General features: G+C 48.0%; 1 protein-coding gene across 6 annotated transcripts in view; it reads left to right on the plus strand.

Annotated features, from left to right (window-relative positions):
- The window catches only part of LOC134039384 (vacuole membrane protein 1-like), a 43,096-nt gene that overhangs the window by 8,284 nt on the left and 17,157 nt on the right, over positions 1-17,655 (plus strand). For all 6 annotated transcript variants that reach the window (XM_062485215.1, XM_062485216.1, XM_062485217.1 and 3 more), the window contains 4 exons: positions 7,166-7,360; positions 9,820-9,951; positions 17,289-17,369; positions 17,542-17,655. The exon at positions 17,542-17,655 is cut by the window's right edge and continues 3 nt beyond it. In XM_062485215.1, the coding sequence (XP_062341199.1) occupies positions 7,166-7,360; positions 9,820-9,951; positions 17,289-17,369; positions 17,542-17,655 (522 nt within the window). The remainder of the gene's footprint in view (positions 1-7,165; positions 7,361-9,819; positions 9,952-17,288; positions 17,370-17,541) is intronic.

Below are 17,655 nucleotides of genomic sequence, written 5' to 3' on the forward strand. Positions count from 1 at the left end.
TTCTTGTCTGCGAGGGGAGTTGACATGTGACTGTTATTTCCTTTTGTGGGTAATTAGGGAACTAGATGTGAGAGTCGTCCGTGGACAGATGCACAGGGGCCATCTTCCTGTATCGCTCTGTTCTCAATAAGTGTCGTGCTCTGCAAAACGTTTGTCATTGAACCATGGTCCACCACCTACCTTATTAACTTAGATTGCAAAAAGTTGTTATTCAACAGGCTTATCGATGATGAGACGAGTGCCTTTATTAGTGGCCTAGTTGTAGTACCAGTGAACCCCAGCAGAGGTAGATGGGGAGCCAGAGAGAGCGGAGGGCTCGCTGCTCGCTGGCTCTGGTTGCGCTTGTGTCTCTTTTGTGTCAGTGTTTCAGTGAGGCCGAACATTGACAGTACTTGTAGTTACTGGAGAAGCACACAACCTCCCCTATCCCTCGGCCCACACACACACACACACACACACACACACACACACACACACACACACACACACACACACACCCTTCACCGGGGCAGCATCAAGCTGGACTCCTATACAGCTGCATGTTAGCTGTATATAGCTCCAGTACAGGACAGCCTCTCAACACAAAAGAGTTGCGAATGCGTCTCGGAAACAGAGGGGTAAGGTCTGATCTCCCCCGTGGGTGTACCGGCTGCGATGGTGGGGGGGTGGGTGGAGGGGGCGCGGACACATGACTCAGTATTCTGGCTCTGGTCCATATGCTCTGGCAACAAGGGCCTTTATTTGAGATGGCTGCCCTCGCTACTCACCCATGCATTGGGCACAGCTCTCCCAGTGGGGGGGTGGAGGCGTCGGGCTAGAGGAGCGCTTCCCCTCTGCCAGGCCTCGTGAGTGGACTGGGGGACGGAGGGAGGGGGACGGGGACCCGCTGAGGCGTGGTTCCCCTCCCCCTTGAGACTGTGACACAACAGCCCCCCTTCCTGGAGGGTTGGGGCGGAGCGACCGTCGGTGGTGGCGGCGGTGGTGATGGTGATGAGGATCATGAGGAAGAGCTTCTTGGACGCGATCACAGTTTTGCATTCAGCGGAGGTTTGCCATTCCCCCGTCCCCGAGTCATGTGTTCTCACCATTTGTCTTTCAGCGTCATCTCTGTCGGAGATGTCACTGCTGTTGTCCATAAATCACGCCCGAGTGGCATGATGGATGGGGGTGTCCGCAGGGGACACTGCAGATGCTTGGGATGGGATCTCATTTGAGTCACTAATCCATTAAACTACATTCAGTAAGTGGGTTGGGGTGTTTTTAAAATTGCAGTGCTCAACAGTAAATCAACAAAGCCACAAGGGAATAAATAGGTATTAGACTCTGAGTCGTAACACATTTTTTGTTTGGGTGAAAGCGACCAGCCCTCCCATTCAGTTATCACTAGGGCCTTCTCGACAATATTTGTCCCCCTGCATCTCCCGGGCCTGCTAGTCCCACAGATAAAAGTAGTTTAGAGGCATTATAAAAAAATACTTTCGTGTTTGTAGCTTGTCTAGGGAGTGTGATTTACTACCACTTGTCCTCCAGAAATAAGCATGTGGATCGGCTAAATAAAGGAGACGGGTCACTCAATTTCTATATCCAGCGTCTTTTAGGCTCGCCAAATTACACGTTGTCCTGAAGGCTGTGTAGTGTATACAGATTTTCCCCAGCAAAGCCCCTGAAATTAAGTTTCACTGTCGGTAATTATGACCGGCGCTGCCTTAATTATCGGCAACTGACGCAGTGCGTGGCCAGGCCGACCTGGAGGTCTCTGTTTCCCCCCTCAGGAATCACCGCCAGGGTTATTGTCTCCACGACCATCTCCTTCAGACTCATTTCAGACACCCACACGCTGCCACGGAAATCCATACAAGCGCCGTCCACATAAACAGGGCCGTATGACGCGCTGCCACACACTCGGTTCGTCTGGGACACACACAAACCTTGTGTTTATCCACTGCTGTTCTCCAACGCCCATTCTGTATGTGTCTGTGTGCGCGCGTGTGCGTGTTTGTGTCTGTGGACACATGCACGCGCGCGTGTGTGTAACAGGAGTCTACCGGGGTAGATCTGTCATAGTATCTGTGGGCCAGCGCCTACCTCTCACCTACCTATTGTGTGGGCTGGACAGGGGAGCGAGGTGACCACTAACCAACGCTCCCAGCACAGCAGGACACGCCCGAGGACAAAGGAGCCCCCGTCACACAGAGCCGGGTCATTGTCTGGCGGCCCTGTGACACTGAGACGTGAGTCACCGGCTTGTCTTTCTACCTGCCGCCACTCTGAAACCACATCAGAGTGTCAGAGCAGGGAGGAGAGGATGGACGGGAACGGGGCTCGTTGTGGCAGCGGCAAAAGTCCCTGACAGGTGTGTCTGTCTGTGTGTGTTTCATGTACTAATTATGGGAAGGGTGGTGGAGGAATCATGTAGGCGGCCTGCCATTCGACAGCGTCGTAACGACTTGCTTTGTTCCCCCCGCTGACAGTAACACATCGAGATCAAATTTGAATCCTTTTATTCCCCAAACGGCAGCAATGGCCCCCTTGCAATGGATCCTTTGATTCAAATGGACGTAAAACTCGATTAGAGGCGTTCTCCTTCTGGATGTGCGAGCACACTGGCCAGCGTTTGATCCTGGACGGCTGAGAGGAGGTTTGAGTTACCTCCATGCGACGCATTCTGCGTGGGGTCGACACGGCTAATGCAAACCACAGCTGGGCATGGGTTTCGATTCGAAACAAAGACACAAAGGCTAATTCTGCCGGGGCACAATTGCCAACATTCATGCGCTCGGGCCCCCCCCCCCCCCCCCCCCCCGTTTTGTTTGCGCGTGTGTTCGTTTGTTCATTCATGCGTTCATTCATCTCTCCATTCAACTCTTCCGCCTTTTCGCGCATTCCACCTCAGGTCGGAGACGTGGGTCGGGGCAAGCGTTGTCGTGACTCACTCGAAGCCAGTCAAAGCCAAATGCCAGGGAGATGTGTAGGGACGAGATTAGCGGTTGCTCGTTGCTAGCTGCTGAATCATAGGTCCTCAACCTCCCACACTAGCTATCTGAGGTATGTGTCTGAGGAGCAGGCCCCAAGCTCTCCCCCCCCCCCCCCACACACTGTCACCACGAGTGAATGTCCCACCACACTGGTCTCCCTGGTGTTCCCTCTCCACCCTGTGGCTGGTGTGCCCCCGCCTTCCCCACTCCTAGGGCATAGGAGTTGCCGGGAGATAAAGGTGTCAGCCACACAGTGGCATCCACCCCTAAACGTTTAGCCGAGCTTGTGGAATCCGCCGGAAGCTTCTCGATGGTCTTGAGAAGCACTGTGTGTGCCTGCTCACCAGGATGTAACGGCGCAACTACAGATGGTTTCCATGTTTATTAGTCGTCGATATGGATTTAGCTTTATCTCTCGGGCCACTCCCCGTGTGTGTGTGTGTGCGTGTGTGTTGTTGGCAGGGTGTGTGTGTGTGGCTGCTGGTATCATTACAGTCCAGGGGGAGTGGAGGGGGCTCAGATGAGGTCATGAGTCCTGCCCACATGAATAAATCACATCAGCCCCTCCCCCCCCCCCGCCCTCCCCAGTCCCCTCACCACAGGATGTCAACCACCCCATGGAGGCCGTGTGTGTGTGTGTGCAGTTGTGTGTGTGTGTGTGTGTGTGCCACAGACACTCCCTCCCTCCCCTGTCTCCTCCCCAGGACAAGCTCCCCCCTCGCCCCTTGCCCGACCATGTCATAAACAGCTACAGCAGTGGTTATGTTCAAGGCACCACGAATGGACCGTGCACCACTGGCCCCTGACCAGAGACCCAGATGACCGGACTATACCGCTGCTGTGGTCATCATCGGGCTACGGTCAGATTACAGGCGACCGTTGGGGTTTGTGCCCAGGGTTAGGGGTTGGGTACCCCTGCCGTTAACACCATAGCACTCAAGCCCAGGCCAATACGACAGTATCGAGTACTGGCCAAGCTATGTACTGTACAGTTTGTATTTCTCAGTGTGCAGTGGGCATCAAAGTGGTTGCTTGTTTTGACTCCTTGGGCAGTACCCCAGAGTACTTTTTCTTCAGAGCTCAGGAGGTCTGCTGACACATGTTTAGATGCCAGGGCTGGAAGTGGCAAGTGAATGACAAGGAAGTGAATCCGATAACTTTGCACGTGGCACAAGACAAAGGAACTGTGTTTTTGTTCTTGTCTCTTAATATTTAGACGAATGACGGTCGATAGTTGTGTAGTTGTCTGCCGAACAGTATGGGAAGGATAGGTCTTGTTCCGGTGTTGTGACTAACAGACTTTCAGAATCGCCTTGTGTGAGTTTGACCAATCTCAGTTCCACGGTGGCACAGTATCGAAAGTCAAGTGTCAAGTTTCGTTTGTCTGTGTGCACTGTTGGTGGGGTTGCATTGTTTTCATTATGTGCTGTAATCAATGAAGAGGAATATTTAACTCCTCCTGGTCTCAAAACCGGTGTTCACACACACACACACACACACACACACACACACACACACACACACACACACACACTCTCCGCAGAGGATCCTGGTCCTTGTGGCGGTCTCCACGGGACACCACAAGAATGTGAGCTATGCTGCTTTCAGCAGGGAGCGTGCGGGGGCTGCTCATGCAGAAAAGCCCGGTTCCACGGGAGAACCGGGCTGTTTCAGCGGCTCCTCGGACGCTGGCGTCCTTTCCCGCATACGGGTTTCCAGTCAGGAGTAGGAGGAAGGAGAAATGGTTCCTGACTTTAGTTTGAACACAAGACAGTCCCTGCCCCCAAACCAGTCGTTACCTTATCTTATCATGGACGTTTACCCAGATCTAATGGGCTTTTCACGCGTGTGCAGTGCACACATCTGCTTGCTCGTATGTTCTTCAGAGAAGTGAGCTGTGTGGCTGGTTGTTTGCAATCTCATGGATGGATTTACGGTAAGGTGCCTAAGGAGTGTGTGTGTGTGTGTGTGTGGCAGGGAGGGAGGGGGAATCTACCTCCTTTTACATCTCTACCAGTCCGATGGGTTTTGTATGGCCACTGTGCCTCTTGCTCTCTTGGCTGTGTGTGTGTGTGTGTTCTGTCAAGTGTGCTGTGACACCTGAGAGAGGTAGAGAGGCTGACCGTTCAGGGTTGGGCTCCAGATTAACTGAGTCACCCAACAACATGAGAGGACTTACTGTAAGTTGAGAAACAGTGACACGGCATGGCACTCCTGTTTAGTGTGCGTCCATTTAGTGTGTGTGTGATGGAGCAAGGACACAGATTCGTGCATGCAGGATCTTCTTGTCCTCTTGCAGCCTGTGTGTGTGTGTGTTTAGTAAACATATCTGATACTGTTGGGAGGCATCAGTGTGAGTCAGAGAAATCAAACCTGGCTGAGTCACCCACAAACACATTTACTCAAGAACACACACACACATACTCTAATGGACAGTTTGTTGTAGTAGTTCATCTGTGTGTGTTAGAGGACAGCTTGTTCTCAGCCTTAGCTGGGCGCCACTACAGTGCTTGAGAAGAGGAAATGAATAGTATGTTATAGACAGGGTCAGATCAGGGACTTTCCTGTGGTGTTATTTGATCGCACATTTCTCGCTGTCTCTCTTGCAGAGAGAACACCAGTAACAAGGAACTGGCTGACGTTAAATATTGATTTCCAGAAACGCAGTAGGTGAAAGTTCTCTAGAAAAATGATAAGCCATTACACAGAATTCTTCTCTCAGTTCTCATAACATCTGTCTGCGGTGAGTGACCTGTGAGGGAGAGCACCTTTCTGTAAAGTGTGGTTGGATATGTACAGCTCACTGACGACCTGAATGACTAGCTGCCTGACTGTCTGGCTGGCTGTACAGGCTGTTGCTTCACTGCTAGGCCCCATCCTGTCCTCTCTGTCCTGGTTCCTAGCGGAAGTCTCGGCCCCACCCCAGATTGCGAGATACGCCAGCCGTAATATTGCGTAATGAAAAACTGCCCTGTGACCGTTGGTAGTAGAGTATGCGTCACTGGGTGGCACCACTCCTACACACATTGACATGTACAAACACACACACACACACACTGACCCAGATTCTAGGCCTGCCCTTGTTTGTAAACGTTGGGCCTAACTTTTCAGAGCAACAGGGAGCGTACAAAGCCGTGTGCGTGCGTGTGTGCACAGGGGGGGGGGGGTTCTCCATGGAACTCCATGTCAGGACACGCTGTCTGTTAGCAGGACATACAGAAGTGAACATTCACCGCGCGTCGGAGAGGAGCTGCTCTCCCTTCCCTGTATTCTCCGCCTCAGGAGTCATTACCAAACTAAACAAACAACACGCGAGGACGTAAACAGGACGATCCCATATCGGTGTTTTTCTTTCTTCTTCTTCCTCTTCCCTCAAAGGCGTGCTCGCACACCTGCCTCTGTCCTTACATAAACACCGACGAGTGAACGCCAGCATCACATTCGCTGAACTAGGAGCAGTTTAAGAACTGCACACTCAATGTGTGTGTGTGTGTGTGCGTGTGTGTGTCGGGTTGCTGCCACGTCAGATGCAGAGCCGCACCGTCACTATGACTGGCACCTCAGGGTCCCAGGAGAAGAGCTGCCCCCCCCCCTTCCTCGAAACGCAGGTGCACCTGTGTGTGTGTGTGTGTGTGTGTTTGTGTGTAACGGTTCTTCTCCCCAGCTTTCGTTTCCGTCTTTGATGTGGGGTACCTTTCGACCCACCTTTCAGCCCCGGGGGCCCCAGTGCCCCTCGTCCTCCGTGGCTCCTCCCTGGGTCTCTGCACAGTGTGGAGGTTGTGTGGCGGTTGTCTTCCGCTTCTCTGGGGACTGTCGCTCGCATCTCAGCGACAGAATGTCAGACGAGAGATGGGGGTAAATGGGGTTATCTAGCGCCGTTAAAAAGTATTTTTCCTGGCATTTTATATTGTTGCTCGGGATCTCCCTGAACAAAGTGTGACTCAAAGCTGCCCACAGGTGCACCGTTGCCACTCCTATTCTCTCTTAATTCACCCCCTCCCGTCTCTCTCTCTCTCTCTCTCTCTCTCTCTCTCTCCTCTCTCCTCTCTCTCTCTCTCTCTCTCTCTCTCTCTCTCTCTCTCTCTCTCTCTCCTTCTCTTCTCTCTCTCTCTCTCTCTCTCTCTCTCTCTCTCTCTTCTCTCTCTCACTCTCTCTCTCTCTCTCTCTCTCTCTCTCTCTCTCTCTCTCAGGGTCCTCACATCGCATCAGTGACCCTGGCGGCGTACGAGTGCGGCTCCGTCGACTTCCCCGAGCCGCCCTACCCCGAGCAGATCATCTGCCCCCTGGAGGCCGGGGCTCAGGAGGAGGCCGGGGCGGGGGCTGTGCAGGGCAGCATCACCCTCTGGACCATCCTGTCCAAGGTCCGCCTGGAGGCCTGCATGTGGGTGAGTGGGCTCTCTACAATTTTTAGATTGTTTAGTTCCTCGAATTAGTTAGACTATTGTACTTTTTAACTTTAATTTAATATAGTATATGTTTATTGTCTGCACCTTCCTGCCACAGTAAATTCCGGGTTTGTGTAAACCTACATGGCGAATAAACCAGATTCTGATTCTATCCAGTGGCTGTCTACTCCACTTGTCAAAGCTAAAAAGGATGCGTATTCATAGTGAATCACATTAGCTGTCGGTGTACAAATGTAAGTCCTCATTCTGAAAACAGCCTCCAGTGTGGTTATCTTGGCTGCATTGGAAGCCCTTGTATTTTACCATAAACTACCCGGAAACAACATCCGTGGTTTTGACACCTCAACCAGGGCTTGTGGTTCGGTGTGAACTGAACTGACATCAGATACTCGCAAACATTGAGCCCTGCCACTGCGCAGCTCCAGCTAATCTAGCTAGCCCGTGCCACAGGCTAAGGGTAACCCTGTACCAACTGATCTGGTTGCCTAGCAGTGACTCAGCGATGGCACGGAGCTGCCATGAAACCCTGTCATTCATCTACGTCAAGTCTGGCCGCATTACACGAAGCTGGTACCAGATCGGCTTCTCTCTGATGCCGGTTTCGGTATTCTCTCTTTCCCAAGCATTTTACCGGCAGCGTGGGGCCCTTTCTTATCTATTTCCATTGGCACATGTGTGCTGGCGACAAACAGTTTGCGCCATACCGAGAAAAGCTTCTGAAAAAAACCCACGTGTGTAGGACCTGTGAATGTCTCTTTTTATCTTCCTCTCAGAGGCAGAAGTGAGAAGTGGGGTTTTTTCTCTCCCTTGTTCTAGTCACGGGAACTGGCATCGACCACGGCTCCCCGCGAGAGTGTTCTAGAACAGCGAAGCTCTCCGCCGACCGCCCTTTACCCGGCCACAATCACTTACAGAGAAAGGAGACCTTGTGACTTCCTTATTGTTTTGTGTCACAATAGCTACTGAAGTCCACACACTAAAACACACACGCTAACCCCACATCTCACACACTCGCACACATTCGCACAAGCACTTCACACTTTTGATCCTCTATCTGTTCTTCCTCTGTGGGTAGGCTGGACAGGAAGTGTGTGTAGAGGCTGATTGGTGGTCGCCATGTCACCAGTCATTCAGATGGAGATCAAGATGTAACCCCACACTCAACACACCCTTCATTCAAGCTACCTGCGTAGGTGTGGGAGTGCATGTGTGCGCAATTGCGTTCGGGTTTGCGTGTGTATGTGTTTGGATCGGCACATGGCTCCTTACCAATCTTGTGGCGAGGGTGTGTGTGGTATTTAGGGATCATCGTTTCAGCTCTGCCACAATAGGAGTCGTTTCCTCTGGACTCTGTGCTCCAGTGGCCACCAGGGAGACTCCGCTTTCAGTCGAGCAGGTTCCCGCCGTGTTTGGCTGGCAGGCCGTGCCCACACCAGTGCTGAGGGGCGGAGCTTTGTGTGTGCCAGGGATGTGCGCCACCCGATCCCCCCTCCCGCCCTCTGGAGGCCGGCACAGCCCGAGGTGCTTGTCAGCTCCACAGTTGTTGACACCTGCTGCGCCCACGGCTTCAAAGCCCTTGAAATGCCCACCCCGCCCCCACCCCTGTTTGGCAACAACAGGCCCCTGTGTGCTGAGAGAGAGACACACATCTCTCCTCTCTCTGTGAGTCTCTGTCTGTGTGTCTCTCTCTCTCTCTCTCTCTCTGCCACCCTGCCCACCACTGCAGGCTCTAAGTGGTCCACTTCAAACAACATGGTGCAGGTGGCAGGGTCTGGCTGCCTATACCCCCACACACACACACACACACACACACACACACACACACACACACACACACACACACACACACACACACACACACACACACACACAGACACACACACACACAGAGCCAGTGAATGAAGCAGCTGCTGGGGAGATTAGGGCACGTTATAAGAAAACTGGCTGGTTTCATCAAAGACTGCTGTGTTGACATGGAACAGGATGTCCAGCTTAAGAACCTCACCCTTCTCCCCCTTTCTGCTCTCCCTTCCCTCCTCCTCCTCTCTCCCCCTTCCTACCAGTCTCCCTGTGCCTGCGAACATTACCATAATGAGCTGTGAGCAATTCCAAATCACTACATTTCTCTGCGGGTTTAGAGTTGGGCTAATTAGGTCTGTCACTCGCCCTCCTCGTGTTTTCAGGGGTATGAACTCTGTGAACTGGCAGAACACACAGGATTTCTCCCAGTCCAATCTCTTTAGTTTTCCTGCCGCTAAACTCGGATCACACGGTGCTAAAACGAAAGAAATCTCCTTTGGAGGTCGGATATTGATATAGTTGCCTTGTAATCACGTTCTGAATTGGGCCTGGAGGGGAGTGGATTGTAAACATACAGTATGCAAACATTGCTGTATTTTGAACCCTTGGTGTGTGTGTGTGTGTGTGTGTGTGTGCAGGGCGCAGGTACAGCCATAGGAGAGCTGCCTCCCTACTTCATGGCGCGGGCTGCGAGGCTGTCTGGTGCTGAGCCTGACGATGAGGACTACGAGGAGTTTGAGGAGATGCTGGAGCAGGCAGAGACCGCGCAGGTGACACACACTCCCACCCCCTCACACACACACCTCTTTCTCTCACACACAATTTAATTTCATTCTCACAGTCCTCTACATTATCAAAATTATCGAAATCCCCCCCCCCCCCACCTACTTTATGCTTGTCCTCCACCACAATTATCTTTGAACCCTCCCCCTTCCCCAGTTTCATGTCAGCAGTCGTGTGGTGTTTCAGTTCTCACCCATTCCTTCTATCAGTCATAGTAGACACACGTTTGTCTGACCTTGGGGAATAACAGTCATCACAGCGATAGCGGGTGTCATAGATGGGCGTGTGCGCTAATCTAACCTCTGAATTCTCACAGTCCAAACTCCAGCCTGGATGCAACTAGAGGATTCTGTTGCTTACACAGGGCTATGACTAAGTGGCTAGAAATGCCCTCAAAGGCAAAGGAATTGTCTCTACATTGACTTAACCTCAGCGAACAGCGTTTTTATTTCAATAATCCTCACAAATATTTCAACAATGTGGAACTGCTCTGTGTAAACGTGTATCTGCCAGACACTCAAGAGTATGAATGAAGGAATGACAAACATGTCAGTTGTTTTGTCCTTCCCTCATCTTAACATGTTTTTGGTAACAGAATTTTTATCCCCTCGGAATGAATTGTCACTCATCACCACAATAATGGTTCAGTAATGTATACACTTACTCCCCAAATTTAGGGAGGAGGAAAACTAGTGTTAATATTTTAGAGACGTTTTAAGGTAATCGCTACATTTCACATGACCCCTTCGTTGAGTTTGTGAAATCTCTCTTCAACCTTGGTAGCCTGAGAAAACATTGCTAAGACTTTCGGCCTGGCCTGGTCTAGTCAGTCGATCTTCATGTACCCTTTAACAGGCTGTCATTGCCATTTGAGGAAAGCAAGATATCGACTCGTGTCTGAAGGTAAGGAGACACACAGCTGGTTGGACTGAAAGAAAATCAACCTCGCTAGGAAAGGACATGGTGGTGTTGGGAGCGAGGGGGAAGAGTGCCCTGGTATGGAGGATGGTAGTCGGAAGGGATACCTACTGTACGCTTCATTGCTAACGCTATGGGCATCTGTGGAAGCTGGCACATCCTGGCAGCCCTGGCCATCAGACCACATGGGAGCGAGAGGAGCTCTGACATCACCAGACAGAGCGATACAGTCCTTCACTCCTCTCGAACAAAGCGGGAGAGGAAGAGCTCGCGTGAGAGAGACTGATTCCTGCTGTGGAGAAGAGAGCTATTTATCAGCGTATTGTCCTTCATCTAAATACTTTTCCTGTTCTATTTTTTTTTTTTTTTTCTTTTTTCTCCCCCCCATCCATAGCTTTGTTGTCTCAGGGAAGGAGCTGCGCTTGTTTGTGTCTCGCATCCTCAGGAGGAAGGGGAGTTTTAGTGACACTGCGATGACGCCCGCTGCCTCAGTTAGCATCAGTGCACAGCCTCTCTCTTTGCGTTCTGTTGCTCTCTCCTTTCTCTCTCTCTCTCTCTCTCTCCGTCTTCTCTTTCTTTCGCTCTCTCTTTCTCGGTCACAGACTTTCTTTTTTCTGAGGACATCCCTCCGCTCTTCATACGTTCTCTCTCTCTGTCCCTCTCTCTCTCTCTCTCTCTCTCTCTCTCTCTCTCTCTCTCTCTCTCTCTCTGGCTCTCTCTCTCTGGCTCTCTCTCTCTGGCTCTCTCTAACTCTGTCTCTCTCTAACTCTGTGTCTTTGTCTCTCTCTCTCCCCCCCCCTCCTCTGATATGTCTGGTCTGGCTGCCGTGTGTGTGTGTGTTTGAACAGCATCTGGTGGCAGGTTGCTCACACCACTGTGGAGCAGTCGGAAGCCTTCTTTTTCCTCCCCACTCGTTTTCATCATCAGATGGACCTGTGAATGTTCAAGCAGGGATCATACTGTCTCCAGAAGAGACCCGCGTCGCCTTTCTCATTTTGACCGATCGCTTGTCGTTGGCTGGTCGCGCCGTACGTTTCCGAGAGAAGATATTGCCCGTGATTTTCGACACAGGTCTTTTTAGGATGTTTTTTCATGCGTGGCTGTGTTGCTTTTCATTTTGACCTCAAATCACAGGTTTTGGAGGGATTTGGGGCGTGGTGGGTGGGGGTGTGGGTGGGGGGGGAGGGGGTGGTAGAGCAATTAAGTGGAGACAAGCTGAAGAAATTGGGAGATTGGGTCTGTTGAGTTTTTGCCTAGCGGACAGAATAAAGCTCCATATCGATGTAAGACGGGGGGGCATCTCTGGGCAGCCGGAGCTGCTGACGCTGTTGTCACTCTGAGGTCATCGAGGCGTCCGACTGCCAGCAGCTTGACTTAAACCCAGTGGTATTTCTCTCGACCTGCACGTGCCAGCTTCCTGCCGCAGGCACACGTGAGGGAGGCCAGGCAACATCCTCTCATTCGCCACGACTATTCGGGATTGATGAAGTCATGAGTGCCGAACGCAGGTCCAGACGCTGAGGTCATGAACGCCAGCCGTGTTTGTTTTATTGTCACAGCGTCGTAGTCAACATTTTGTGGCGGTCTCAAAATGCATCTGTCCATCTACTTGTTGGGGGGGGGAGGGTTTCCATGTGTGTTTTTTTTCCCCTCTTCAACACATGTGCCCACTGGACAATAAAATGTAACATGATTATTGAGTCATTCCCTGACGGATGTGTTTTTTTTCCATCCGGTGTGGGAAGGGTTAACAGGCTGTGAATTCTTGATTGCCAACTCCCAGGATCGTATCTCCTGTAACCCGAATAAGAGCCATCTGTACTGGGCGTGTGCCTGCCTCCCACTGGCCTACTGCACTCAAAGGCTCTCTGTGCTGTGGTTTGCCCAGCCCCGTCATGTGACTTCTCTGAAAGAGCCCCCTCCCTCCTCCTCCCCCTTTATTTCCAGTAAACTGTTTGAAAGGAGGGGGTGAGTCAGAGTAGAACCAGCTTCCCTTTAACCACAGCTTGTTAAAGAATTTGTCAACGTGGACTTGGGGGCGCTTTTTTTTTTGTCTTGTCTCCAGAGATATAACATTTCCTGGAGGGGGGCTATGGCTCCGGTTACGTCAGTAGCCTTAATTACTGGACTTCCTGTGCCAGTGTGTGATAGACGGGAGAAGTCTTGCGAAGAGTTAACGTGACGAACTTTAGTCGTTTCCCTGTCAGGCTCTCGCCGCTCTCGAGATGTGTGTTCTCCTCTGTGTCAAAGACTTTCATTCAGAAAAAAAATTGAAAAAAAAGTATGAAGGAGAGAAAAAAAAAACGTGCGTGGGTGTTGACTTATATAGGCTACGCATAGATTTTTCCTCCTCTGACACTTAACTTTTCCACATGCGGATTGCTTTGTCGTCTGCCTGTGTTTTGTCTGTAGATGAACTCCTTACCCCGTCATGTCTCTTGAAATTCGACCAAAAAATCAAAAATGATTTATACCTTCACATTCTTGTATTTTACAGTATATCACAAAGCACATGCTACTACTTGCACTGTTTATCCTATATCTGTACAATGACGCATATAGTACTGTATGTATACACCATACATTTATATCAAGGCTTGTTATCATAAACATGGGGTGCCTGTTTGTTTATAAAAAACATTTTTCCCAGTTCCACAGTTTGAAACGGGGTTGCTATATCATTATGCTGGCAAGGAAACAGTGAGCTATTTTCCTTTCTCCCCCTCCCGACTATTTGCGTCAATCTTCATCATCTCTATGGCAACGGCAACTGTTGGTATTCAAACTATTATTTCAAACATACAGATTATTGCTCCTCTTTGTGTAAAAGCTAAATATATAAACTGTTCAGTGATGTGTCACTGTTGGTTTGAACTTATAGTGAAGTTTAAGTACCCACAAAGCCTTTAAATCCCTCTTCAAAAAATGCCTCACTTTGAGAGCAGGCAATCTGAAAACGATGTAAAGCTTGTAAAAGGTGTTTGTAAAAGGTGTTTGTAAAAGGTGTTTGTAAAAGGTGTTTCATCCACTAGTGACTTCACACATCGAAGGCAGCTTGATGTGGGAGACGCAGAGCCGAGAGTGCTGACTAATGCTGTTGAGGGAACCGTAAGCTGAAGCCATGCTCCCATGGTTTTAATGACGCTGCGCCCTCGACTAGATCTCCCAGATTTAATTGCTGGTAAGCCCAGCCCTGGGGGACAGCGGTGGTGATGGGGGCGGCTGGCAGGCCTGGCGAAGAGCCCGGGCAGCATGGTGATTTTCCATCAGACATCAACAATGGTTAAGACGGTGCAGTGTCTGGAGGAGAATTGAACGCTGGTCGTGGGAGACACTGTCGTGGCCCAGAACGCACATTTATGGAACTAAAAGGAGGGTGGGGATTGGGCAGGGGAGGGGAGGGGGGAGGGCACCGCTTCAGTAAATCGTGAAGTTGCGAGTCTGCGCATACATGTTCACGCCCCTCCCTCGGGGGTGGGGGGGATCTGCAGTTAATTTGCCAGTGAGGTTGTCATCTCCACTCCCCTCGCTTGTTTAACTGAGGGAGCGGAAGTGGACGTAAACATGGCAAAATGTAAATCATCTGATCCATTATCACAGATTTGGTCAGCACTGTTTGTTTCCATAGCAGTGATTGGTTATGCATGGATCCTTTAGCTCTCCTGCGGTTGTCAGGTGTTTTGTGGTCAAGAAAAGGTCCAAAGTTGTTCGGCCATAAACCATGCACATTCCTTCCCCCAGACGACCAACTATATTCCCAGATTTAGAAAAATAAATAAATAAAAAAGACGAAATAAAAAAACGAGATGAAGAGTCTGGAACAGAAGGGTGGAATACAAGAGGAAGGCAGAGAGTTTTCAGGACTGGATGTCATTGGTGGGAGACATTCAAAATTTGAGCCAATCAGAGTCCACTCACCCCCCTTTTCTCCTTTACCTCCCATGTCTCTCAAATTTCCTGTGGGCTGGATCCAAACTCTTGAAAGAATGCCATCATTTCTCTGCTGGTTTTGTTGACCATATTAGGCATGATCAAGTCGTACCCCATCCGAATGCTGCTCCTTTAATTTAACAGCATGGATCTGAAATGTCTTAATCACTCGATGTTTCCTCTGTTATTGTTTGGCATTTTAGTACATGCAGGGGAACATGTATTCTCTGTGTGAAATACAAAAACATCTCTCTCTGAAGAACTATAATAGTTGTCATAACTAACAAGCATTTTCTAATTAGATAATTACAGCAAAAACAAACATAAACCACATAGTTTTACTGTAATTACCGGGCCAAATAATGATCAGTCAGATGTGAATGTTAACATTGTGCACCGCTTCAGATGGTTGCCTTTTCAGTGAGGAAAGCTCATAGATTTAGGGAAATTAAGGTATATTAAGATTACAATCTTTCCTTTTCTAGACAGAACATCTTGTTCCAGTTGTCCTGTTTGTTATCTAATCATGCATACAGTACCTCCTGTTCCTGTAAGCAATACCAGAAACTTTCAGATTTATTAGGCCAACATCTGAATTAAGACATGTTTTGAAGTCTGAGTAAAGGTAGAATTTGCTATAAAATACCCTGAGAAGATTATACACAACTTTACAGTGAATAGAGAAGGTTAATTTGGTACATTCCAGATGAATATAATGAAATCATATTAGACGAGCATTGTTAAATCGTAATCTTATTACAAGTACTATGGTTTAAATGTGTTCTTCCTCAAATCGTCTAATTTATGAAGGATCTAATTCAAATTAAATACATTTCCAGCTCTTAATAAACAGCTTCAGCTTCAAAATCAGTTTGAGATCAGCTCAAATGTGTTTCAGAAGTCATGAAGCTCAGATTTGTACATTTTGATAGATACACAACCTTTGGACTACTTCACCTGCATGTTATATTTAATTGTCCAAAGTTTAATTTCACCAGAATAATCCTTTTCACTCCCATACTGTTCCCAGAAATATCTTAAGCAGTTTAACTCTTCCCGGCAAAGGTACTAAATATAGGGGAAAATCATTGTCATTGCTCATAAAGGAATCCTTTGTCAGGCTTTCAGGAGAGATGAGAGACAAAAGCTGCAGTATAACTCAGTTTGTGAGTCATTGAACGACCAGGAGGAGTCATGTTCTTATACTATGTTCCCAATGAGGATGGTTTGAAACTGTCAATCGAGGTAGGTTACAGGAACAATGCACAGTAAATATCTTACCAAGAGCTCTGATGATGAATTTGCAAGGTGATCTTAATCTTAATCTATGCACAGCATTTTTGCTGGTCTTGTAAAGATGTCTGTAAAACGAAAACAATGACAGATTTACCAAAACAATTACAATCTTATGAACATTTACTTCAGACTGCTATGAGAGTGAGATGAAAATGTGTCCTTTTGGATGAAACTTTAGATTTTTTTTTTGCCACATCAGCCTCCCTGGATCAATTTATCTTTTTTTATAATCAAGCATACTCAGATCCTGACTTTAAGCCTTAACTTTTTTGAAAATATGCATTACCTCGTCGATTGAATAAAATCCTAAGCACTCCCTGTTAGACAGACCACTGACTTTAGGATTCTGTTTTATGAACTCCCCTAACATGAGCGACACGTTCAACCTTGGTAGATGTTTTGTCCTGAATGCCTGTTTTTTAGGTGTTATGGTTCAATTTGAAAACTCCAGTCTTAATCAGTCATTTATTATTGGATTAGAAGTATATTGTCAATGCATTTGATATTATACATTAAAGATATTTTGAGTAGAGAGGCACACTTTGTGGCAGTAGATATGCATGAACCTTTATCTCACTGAGACAAAATTTGATTTAAAATGAAGGCTAATACTTTGTTATTCGTTTATTTAGTATATATATGTATTTTTGCATATAAAATGGAAGGATTTATTTACAGATTATATTTGGTGGACATTACATGATTATTTCAGAGTTGAATTTGACTCTCAGTTTTGAAAAACAAAATCTATTAAATGGATTTTCATTGTATTTTCCTTTTGCCTGTATTAATATCACCTCGTATATAATGTTGCACCTAAATAGACAAAAGTAATTCTGAAAGCCTTATGAATTATAGATCATTTTGGAACTACTCCTGGAAATCTTCAGGAATATCTTGAACTGTTTTCATTGCCTTCATATGAATGAAAAATAATTTTGCCTGATTCAATATCAGTATTTCTTTTTGTAGAGTACAAATTAGAAGCCCTCTTGTAATAAAACAAATTTGGTAATAAATTACAGCGGATAAAAGTTTAGAGTTACAAACATATAAATGCACAATGTTTGTTCATTGAACATGTTTATTGAAAATGTATACTCTAAGTCTTATTTTATGTACACTGATGTTTTTACTCCAATTTCTATGATGCTGAATATTTGTGTATGCTTACTTTCAGGACTTTGCCACCAAAGCAAAACTAACCGTGCAGACAATGATCCAGCGGATTGGCTTCTTTGGAATTCTAGCATGCGCCTCTGTAAGTGCACCCATCAAACTCAATTAGTAAAAAGATTTGTATTTGTTTGGTTAGGCAATCGGTGATTACATGTGGGATTCATAACCTGATGAAATTCACCATTTCAATTATCTGAGGTGATGATTATGAAAGCATGTTTTCAGTGAAATAATTGAGTCTTTATTTTCCTTAGATTCCAAACCCTCTATTTGACCTGGCAGGAATAACATGTGGCCATTTTCTGGTCCCCTTTTGGACTTTCTTTGGTGCAACACTGATTGGGAAGGCAATCATCAAAATGCACATT

This window comes from Osmerus eperlanus, chromosome 19 (genome assembly GCF_963692335.1).
Source record: "Osmerus eperlanus chromosome 19, fOsmEpe2.1, whole genome shotgun sequence".
Taxonomy (NCBI): domain Eukaryota; kingdom Metazoa; phylum Chordata; class Actinopteri; order Osmeriformes; family Osmeridae; genus Osmerus; species Osmerus eperlanus.